This window comes from Cynara cardunculus, assembly GCF_001531365.2.
Source record: "Cynara cardunculus var. scolymus isolate 2C chromosome LG 2, CcrdV1, whole genome shotgun sequence".
Taxonomy (NCBI): Eukaryota; Viridiplantae; Streptophyta; class Magnoliopsida; order Asterales; family Asteraceae; genus Cynara; species Cynara cardunculus.
In genome coordinates, this window is record NC_037529.1 from 64,881,412 (window position 1) to 64,891,902 (window position 10,491).

Sequence of the window (10,491 nt, forward strand, 5' to 3'; positions counted from 1 at the left end):
AGGCGAGGAAGAAGAGATAAATGCAACACCTTGGGGTCCCCAAGACAGTGAGTACATGACTAATTTGCGTAATGAGATTGCAAATCAACTGGTGTTAAATGCTTCAAATTAGATGTTGTAATCAAAATATTGGGTTTGAAGTTGTGTTTCATGTGATGTTTTGTTATGCCAAAACTTGAACAAAGATTGTCATGCTTGTTTGGATTGATATAATATTATGTATTGGCTTGGACCATTAATTATTTATAATTTTTCATTTAGAAATTTCCTTTAGAACTGTTGTCAAACGTTAATTTTCATTAAACACAAGACTGGGGGTAAAATGATAATTTTATGTCATTCAGACTGTTCATTCAGAACAGTTTCCAAACAACCTTTTTCTATCTGACACTAAATCATACAGAGTCTCTTAATCATCCAGACCACTTAATCATCATGCACTAAACCATTCAGCAACTGTCAAACGGCCCCTTAATTGGCTAAATTCGAAAACGGATTAGATTCCAAGAACTGAAAAGCAACACACAATTTATAATTCTTATCTTGTAACATTCCTAAAATTTAAAAATAGCATTAAATTTAAACATTAGTGAAAATATAGAAACATTCATCAAACAAAACTGATTTTATGGGACGCTAGATATGTAGAAGTGTATTAAAAAATTATTTTATAAGATTTAAGTTTATAGAATCTTTTAAAATGAAGTGTTGTATTTACTATTTTATTTGACATTATTTGAAAATTTGTGTTACAAACACAAATGTCCTATAAGAAGATGAGTTTATAGAACAAAGCGTCCTAGAAAATAGGTAATATGATATTTTATTTTAAGATCGTTTTATAAATCATTTGTAACGTTTTTAGGTATGACGCTTTATAGTTTGGTCTTATAAAGTTAAGTTCTAGGCGTTCTATAAATCCAATTTTGTCATAGTGATATTTACGAAAATATCAGAAATCAAATTAAGTATCTGTTTACTACGAATTACAATCCTAAACATAATTAGATTTAAGCCGAGGTTACTAAAACCACCAAAATCTGCTATATTCAAAAGAACGATGCCTCCTCAAAAATGTTATTCCATCGTGTATCTCTATATGGCAACCCCAAGTCCCCTCTGCTAAGACATGTTATAGATCTCGACAAGAAAAAATCTTAGACTTAAATCTTTTTTTTTTTTTTTTTGATTAACCTGGATATCCAACCCGCTATGCGAGCCGACTAATCCCAGAGCGACCACCTGCTTTGCAGATAGCCCGGAGTCACCGCATTTGAACCTCCGTGGCCACAAGAGGATTTTTATTCATCCTTGGATTTGAACTTGGGACCTCCTGGTACTTTTGACCTAGACTTAAATCTTAATGAGTTCAAAACAGTTTATATCAGAATATAAAATATGTATGATAAAAATAACATCGATTCATAGGCAATCATTTCCCTCATTTGGGAAATACAGAACAAAATAATATTCCCCTTAGATCTTTTCTTTAAAAAAGCATAATTCAAAACAAATGGATTATCTTACAACAACAAGGGAGACCTAATTTCATATTAATGTGGTAGAATATATATAGTAAGCCATATAACGACGTTTATTACTAGAAAACTGAGTATTAGCGATGGTTTCGAGCAACGGAAAAGATCTCTCGCTAATCAGTGACAGATTAGCGAGGGAAAGCCCAAAAACCCATTTCATCGCTAATCTTTCCCTGATTAGCAAGGGATTTGAGACGAATGGAGTTTTGGCCTATCTGTCGCTAATTTGTTGTTGATTAACGAGGGATTTGCAAGAGAAAGCCAAAAAATCTTTTCTGTCGTAAATCCATTGCTAATCAGCAACAGACAAGTAGCATCCATCGCTAATTAGCGAGGAATTGACCTATTTTACTTATTTTCTCATTTTTTATGTGTTATATGTGCACATGTGTATGTGTGTGTATGTGTTATATAGGCCCGTGTTATATATATGTATACATGATGCGTATATACGTGTGTTGGTTACTAACCGTAATTGGATCTATGCATATGTTGTTGAAGATACATGTATCATATGATGTATATATGTTTAAATGTATGTGTATATGTGAATATAACGATTAAATTGTGTGTGTTATTTAAGTTTTAGTAGATAATATTGGGTTTTAATTAGTGTTAGTGGACTGTAATGGATCTACTGGGTTTTATTCAGTTTATTGGGCTTAAAGGGTTTCATTGGGCTTTGTTCGATTTTAATGAATTATAATAGATTTTAATGGATCAATTAGTCCTTAATGAGTTTTACTGGCTTTTCATCTGTTCTGTTGGGCTTTATTCGGTTTTATTGGGCTTTAAAGGGTTCATTGGTCTTTATTTGATTTTAGTGGGTTATAGTGGATTTTAATGGATCAATTGGGCCTTAATGAGTTTTATTAGGCTTTAATTTCTATTGGGTTTTATTCGGTTTTATTGGGCTTTAAAGCGTTTATTGGCCTTTATTCGGTTTTAATGTGTTATAGTGGACTTTAATGGACCAATTGGGTTTTAATGAGTTTTATTGGGCTTTATTCGGTTTTATTGGGCCTTAAAGGGTTTATTTATGTTTTATTAGGCCTTGATCTATTTTATTGGGGTTTATTCGATTGTATCGCCCTTAATGGCTTTATTGGACGTTTTATTAAGCTTTGTTCGACTTTATTGTGCTTTAATGAGTTTTATTCAGTTTTATTGGATTTTAATGAGTTATATTGAGTTTTTAATTCATTTTTTATTTTATTAGTTATCATTTATTTTTTTGTAATATATTATAAATAATTAATAATCAATCATTGATAATTAATTAAATTTATAATTATTTATTAAAAAACAATTTAATAAATTAATAAAATTAATTTTTAAAATTTTAAATTAGTGATGGAAATTTCTCATCAAAAATCCGTTGCTGTTTTTTAACATATAAACCAGCCGTAGCTTTCTATTTGATCATTCTATCGATCAAATTGAGAGAGAGAAATGATGGATGAGACCATAGACGAGAAAGAGGGACAATCGACAACCACCATCACCTCCCACATGTCGGCGACGCCACCACCACCCCTTCTCCCACGACTTCCGACTGCTGACTGCCACCACCTTTGCAGGCACCCAGGATTGTCGCCGACCACGACTGTCGGAGACCCACCACTACCACTGCCACTACTCACCATTGCCGCCATTCTCCGGCCACAACCACCCACCTTGTGAACCGATTTCATCCCCAACCTCTAACCCTAAAATTCGGAAGTCTTTTTTTTTGCAAATCTCAAAGGTCTTTATGTGGATATACGTGTTTTCGTATGTACATATGAGTTTATTTGTATGTATATACGTGTTTTATGTATGTATATGAATGTATTTACTTACGTATATAACTGTGTGTCAATAATGGGTTTTGTTCTATTTTAAATCATTTTTAGTTTGGATTGTCAATTGTTAGGCGAACTTTAAGGTTATTTTGAAGAAATGTGATGAGTTTCACTTCAAAGTTACCATGACCTTATAGTGTTTACTTTTTTTGGGGTAACGATAAGAATATCAAAACTCTGATCAGTTAAATCCCCAAGATTATAACACTTTAAAATACATAATCATTATTTTATAAAAATTGGTAATTTTACTTTTATTAAATAARTTTATTTATTTATTATTTATTGGTGTTTCAAAAGTATATCCATTTTTCTGTATATCGAACAACTCTTGTATGTGGTTCAAAAATATATCAACTTCATGTTGGGTTTTTTTTATTAACCTCGATATCCAACCTTCTATGCAAGCCGATTAATCTCAGGGCGAACATCTGCTTTGCAGATAGCTTGGACGGAGTCACCGCATTTGAACCTCTGTGGCCACAAGAGGATTTTTACTCTTTCTTGGATTTGAACATGGGACCTCCAGGTACTTTTGGCCTTTGAAGCCAAGTTTAAACCAATTAGGCATCACCCTTGTGGTTTTTGTGTTTCCATGTATGGATTTCCATATGTTCCAAATGTTCCATATATGGATTTTTTTTATGTTTCTGGATATTGATTCACTTGTTGATTGAGTTTAAATGGTCGTCTACTAAACGTTTATCCGAGTAAGCGCGTACCAGTAAATTCAACACTATCACTTACTTACTGCGTAAGATCTTCGTCCACCAAAACGATATCTTATACAATAATTTACCGGCAAGAGCTAACCATGGAAAGAGTCGTCACACTCACTTACCAGGTAAAACTCTTGTACCTTGCTATCGCTCTTACCACGTAAGATTCTTGGTTCTTGTCATATTTATCTCATAAGGTAATGTGACTTGGTAAGCGCTTATCCAAATAAAAGTTTAGTAAATTACCCTTAAATTATTTTTCTGCCCATGGTTTTCATGTCTATGGATACTCTTTTAATATTATTTCATTATATAGATATTGTTTCAATTATTTTTCTGCTCATTGTTTCTGTTTCCATGGATTCACTTGTTGTTTGTTCCAATCTGTTAATGTTGATGGTATAACTAATATCTATCGTAACTATCTACTTGCATCTCATTCCTATTTAAAATGACTTTTGATTAAATAATTAAAAGTATTTCAAAAATAAGGGTGGAAAAATTTATGTATGGGAAGTGGAAAAATTACAGTATTTTAAAAGACTCGTTGCAGCAGTCGTTAATATAAACAAAAAAATAATGAAGGTTAATATATTTAATCTATAAAAAAATATGATATATTATGAGGTCTTTGGCCTTCATGGAAGGCCAGGGGTTCAAATCTTATCAAAAGTGAGTACGGTGTGTGAGTTTAATTATCTTTTTTGTTGTATATAAGTATTATATACTTTAAAAGTAAATAAAAGAATTCATTGGCCGAATCTTGTGAGACGGATATTCGCGGCAATTTCAAGACCGGGAACAAAACAAATAAGTGCGTAACAAAAATCACAATCATCTTATCTGAATATAAAAGGGAATATAACAACGATATCGTGTCAACTTTAAAAATTATGTCTTAAAATTAACATTGATCACATCAGATACTAAAAATATCTTCCTTACATTATTCTAATTCATGGTTTCAAGATGCCAATCGATAGGAATGAATTGTGCATAGTAAATGCATTCAAATACTCAGACGATTAATAACGGGATTTGATAAAAAAAAATACGATGATAAACTCGTTGACAAAAACCCGAGGTTCTAAATGACACGTGAAGGTGAGGTTAAGTTTCAAGTCTTATGAGTTACGTTGAGGTCATGTCGTATTTCAAAGCATTTAATAAGACGACATATATATACATGTGTGTGTTAGTGTCTTGGATAAACCCCATAAATAATTTAAACTCGAAAATTTATACAGCTGAAAAGGAAGTAAGATTTATATCAAATATATTGAATTTATAAGAAAATGATATCAAAAGTAAAAAAATCTTAAGTGTCGTTTACCAAACGTTTATCCGGATAAGCGCTTACCAAGTCACTTTACTTTACCAGATGGATATGGTAAAAATTAAGAATCTTACGCGGTATGAGCAAAGGCAATAATCGAGGGTCTTACCCGGTAAGTGAGGAGGGGGGCTCTTACCATAGTTAGCGCTTACCGGGATAAATTGTTGCATACGATGCATTTTAGTGAATACAATCTTACCCGGTAAATAAGCGATAGTGTTGAATTTTACTAGTAAGTGTTTAGGTAAACTGTAAACGGCCCCTAAATCTTTTGAGTCTTTACTTACTACTTTCTTCAATTTTAGAAGAATTTCCGTTCAACTCTCTGAATGAGAGTAAAGATTTACTCATTTAAGGTTTTTAGTTTTTATGTTTCGTTTGGATGTTTATTTAAGTTTAGGTGTCGTACATAATTATTATTTATATCTCAAGTTATATGTTTAAAAAAAGTAAAAAAAAAAAACCTTGTCTTACAAAATAATGTGTCATAACGCATCATAACACGTTTCAACGAAGTCAAACATTAGAGGTTAACATGACCGCATAACCAATTCTTAACGTTATAACACACCATAATCAATTATTTAAAACCATGAAAAAAATATTTCTAATTTTAATTGAATTAATGTTATGATGGATTGCATTTAAAACATCATCTCTCTATATAATATATATATAAGGGTTGGTTATTATACAATCCTTGACATTTGTGCAACCAATACAACCCAATCTCAACCGTCCATTTCATTTTATTAATATGTGATTTCATATAAGTTTTGATTGTTTCCTAATATAAAGTATTGATCATAATTAATGAATTATATTCATCTTTCATAAATATTCAAATCATAATAAATAAGCTCTCATAATTTCTATAAATATCTAAATTATTTGGGTTGTATTGGTGTACAAATAGACATGGTTGCATTTGAATTATACCATATATATATATATATATATATATATATAATATTAAATGTGGATAATAATAAAGAAATATTCTAAGACAAGGAGAATAAATAATGAAAGAAAAATTGAGATGAAGGTGGAGTCCTACTAAAAGATACTCCCTTCCACGCCGTGTGTCTACCGTGTTTTTTCAATCTTTTAAACCCCAAATAAAAATATTAAAATTAAAAATACAATGATGTAATAAAAATCGACAATGTTATAATAAAACAATTTTTAAAATACAATGATATAACAAAAATGTCATGTCAGCACTATCTTACATGTAGATGGCCTACGTGGACGATGAGGTGGCAAAGAAATCTTGTATATGAGTAAATTTAATTTAAAAGGTTATCCAATACTATAACGGATAAATTTTTTAAAAAATACGATACTCTAATAAAAAATATTTTGAAAGTACATTGTTGTAATAAGAAAAACTGAAAGTACAATGTTATAATAAAAGAATTTATAAAAATAAGTTGTTATTTCGCACATTTTAACTAAATTATAAAACAGCTTCAATAAATTTAATTTAAACTTAATGATTCATCATCCAGATCATTTGATTTACAAATTTATCATGGATTATTGTATATTTTACAAATTATATATATATAGAGAGAGAGAAGTGCGTTATTATGTAACTATTTATATTTGTACAACCAATACAACTCAATCTCAACCGTCCATTCAATTTGATAAATATATAATTTCATAAAAGTTTTAATGTACTGATCATAATTAATAAGTCATAATCATCTTTCATAAATATGCAAATCATAATAAATGAACTCTCATCATTTTCATAAATATCTCAATTGATTGAATTACATTGGTTGTAAAAATATGATAAGTTGCACTCGAAACGTCTTTTCTTTCTCTATATATATAAATGTCACACATACATTTATGCATACAACGTAGACCTTGCATATATTAAGTAGAACTATATAATTTGTAGTAAAAAAAACAGTCCCAAGTAGTAGAAAACACGAGGAATCAATATCCATCGTGTCGATGAATCACTAGCAGTTGCAAGTGTAATAAAGCAAGATATAAGATTTTTTATTATAAGGAATAAACAAGATAAAGTGATTTTTAATTGTCATCAACTTTTTTAAATCCATATTTAATTGACCAACAATATTAAAATTTGTTATGTTTATATCAGTTACTTGTCTCCTGCAAGGATGGATCCAAAAAAAAATTCAAACGATGGCATCATTTGACTATAAGAAAAAACTATGAAAAAAAAATTCAAACGGTGGCACCGTTTGACTATAAGAAATAAATATAGAGATATGCACATGTGGAAAGTTATGCACCTAACGTCATTGATGTTTATCGAGAGGTACTCAGAATCAAGTATGTAAACAATAAATTATATAACGTTATAGTTATCACATTCCATTTTCTACTTAATCTAAAATAGTACCACAAGGGTCTCTTTCGTTTGGATGGAATAGAATTGAATGATAAACCAATGTTTATTTGGATGAAATATAATGATAAACCATCGTTTGTAAGGACGGTCGCAGTATAAGAATTCAGTAATAGTAACTCATACCATATAAGGAAACTTGATGTACAGTTCTATTATTATTAATGTATGGCTCTGTAATTTCTTATAAACAGACATCTCAGTAATTAACGGTCATTAAATAATCCGGGGGTTTATAAAAATCACGATAGTCATCTTGTAATTTTTTGAAACTTCAGGGACGAAAAGTGTTACTTTTAACAAACAACCAAATTCATAATTTACTCTTTGGGGCCTTTTGCCAAGCATTTACCGGATCACAGGTCAGTTATCTTCTTGGATGAACATACCGAGAATCGATAATCTTACCCGATAAGAGTGAAGACAAGAACCAAGAGTCGGCACTTATCCAATAAGTGAGGATGTCGACTCTTATCCAGTAAATGCTTACCAAGAAAATTATTGTATATGATATCATTTTGATTGAGTAAAATCTTACCCGATAAAATAAGTAAAAATATAAACTCAATGATAAACGCTCACCAGATAAGCATAAAATGGGGATTTGATCCGGGAACAAGACATATTTATTCTATTTTAGGGCTATAAATACCACACCCCACTACCAAAGTTTATCCACTCAAAATCCAATCACTCAGCTTCTCCTTGCTCTAATGATCGCTGGAGCCAAGTTCTTCATCCTAAATCAGTGTTCCATTTCCTCCAACGATCTAATCAGAAGTCACACCAACTGCTAGATCCTCAAAATTCGAGTTTTAGTTGGAAGATGAACTCTATCAATGTCAAAATGGAAAAGGCCAACGCGATTTTGCGGTTCCACAGGCTTCAAAAAATCACGACTCTGTTCCGATTCGTTGAGATGTTTGTTTTTCTTATTTTGATTTCTAGGTTTTCCTCTCAACTGCCGTTCGCCGTTAGAATCTCCGCTGATCATTTCAGAGGAATCTCCTTCGCGGTTTTTAGCCCTAGGTTTGTTTTTGTGATCGGAAACGTGATCGTCTTAATTCTGTTATTCAAATCTCGAGTTGTTGAAAACGGAGATGGCGACGGAAAAGTTGATTTTTACGACGAGTACGTTCGAAGATGTGAGAAAAGCGTAGTAAATACTAGTAGCATTTCCACTACTGCCATTATTCCGAGTAAAGAAAAGAAGATTTGCAGGAGTCAATCGGAGAATCTAATGATTGTGGAACGCAGAGATGATCAAACTCACCGGAAACTACAGCGATCGGTGACTGAGAGAAAAATGTCAAAGAAACTTGATCGTGGTGGTGGTGAGACGGCGGCTCAGGAGAAGAGTTGCGCCGTTGAGGATGAACTGAGCAGCGAAGAATTCCGGCGAACGGTGGAGGCATTTATTACAAGGCAACAACAATCTCTAAGAGATGAAGAGTTGTCTCCGGTAGCATACATCGGTGCATAAAGTTACCGTTCATTTTCATTTTTTTTAAAAGAAAAAATGAATTTTAATTTAGAAGAAAGCAGATATTAATACCTTGCTTCTTACCACTTAATCGTTATATCATAATGTATATTATCCAAAACAATCATAATGATATATTTCTCTTTACATTTTTATATGAATGAAAAGGTAACTCACAAATTGGTGTCTGGTTGGTTTGAGCTTGGTATCTAAATGTCAAAGTATCTAGAGGTCTCAGGTTCAAATCCAAGGAGAAATAAAAATCCCCTTGTGGCCACGTAGATTCAAATATGGTGATTCCAGACTACCCGCAAAGCAGGTGGTTACTCTGGGTTTAGTCGGCTCGCATAGCGGGTTGGATCATCTACAATCATAATCGTTCTCATATGAAAATTTGTCTCTAAAAACATCAATGTCAGAGTACGTTTTTACTTCATTCCACAGTCGAGACCAACGGGAGCTCGATATCATTTGTCTTTTAGTTGAACAAAATTATCTCATCTTTTTGTCAACCGAGCTCCACATGAAAGCCTCATTTCTTCTCGATTTGTGCTGAACATCTCGTATTTTCAAGAAAATTAATTTTCAAATTCAAATTATCGAAGAAATATTTATTGGAATCTTTATCGGGGAAAAGGTTTTAACTTTTGTACTAAACTGATTTTTGTGTGTTCTATCTTTGTTACGATCAAAAGAATAGATTTTTTATGATGGAATAAAGAGGAAAATTATTTGAATAATTAAGAGAAATGCTATTTCTCTTTTATATAGCATGAAAAAGTTAAAATCTCTAAAAATATTACATGTAACTTTAACAGTTATTCTATTTTAGCAATTATAACATTATCTATCTACATTAAATACTAGAAGATTACCCACACAATGCAGCGAGATATATCTCGACTTTAATGTTTCGTTTTATTCCGTCTCTGTAAATGTTTTAATACGATTTTTATGTGGTTTTGGAAAATGGATAATGTTTTTATTTTTGAATAAAATATAATTTTGAAGATATTATAAAATTTCGAAAATAAATATATCAATATTAGTATTAAACTAGAATCATACTCGCGCAATGCAGCAATATACATCGTGATTTTAATATTTCATTTTATTTTTTATTTCAGTCGATGTTATAATATGGCTTTATGTGATTTTGAGAAAACGATGATGTTT

At 31.3% G+C, this 10,491-nt stretch overlaps 1 protein-coding gene across 1 annotated transcript; it reads left to right on the forward strand.

The window, feature by feature from the left end:
• Positions 1-8,679: 8,679 nt before the first annotated feature.
• On the forward strand, positions 8,680-9,315 carry LOC112506307. The gene has a single exon (XM_025110315.1). The coding sequence runs from the start codon at positions 8,680-8,682 to the stop codon at positions 9,313-9,315; it is 636 nt and encodes a 211-aa protein (XP_024966083.1).
• Positions 9,316-10,491: the final 1,176 nt, after the last annotated feature.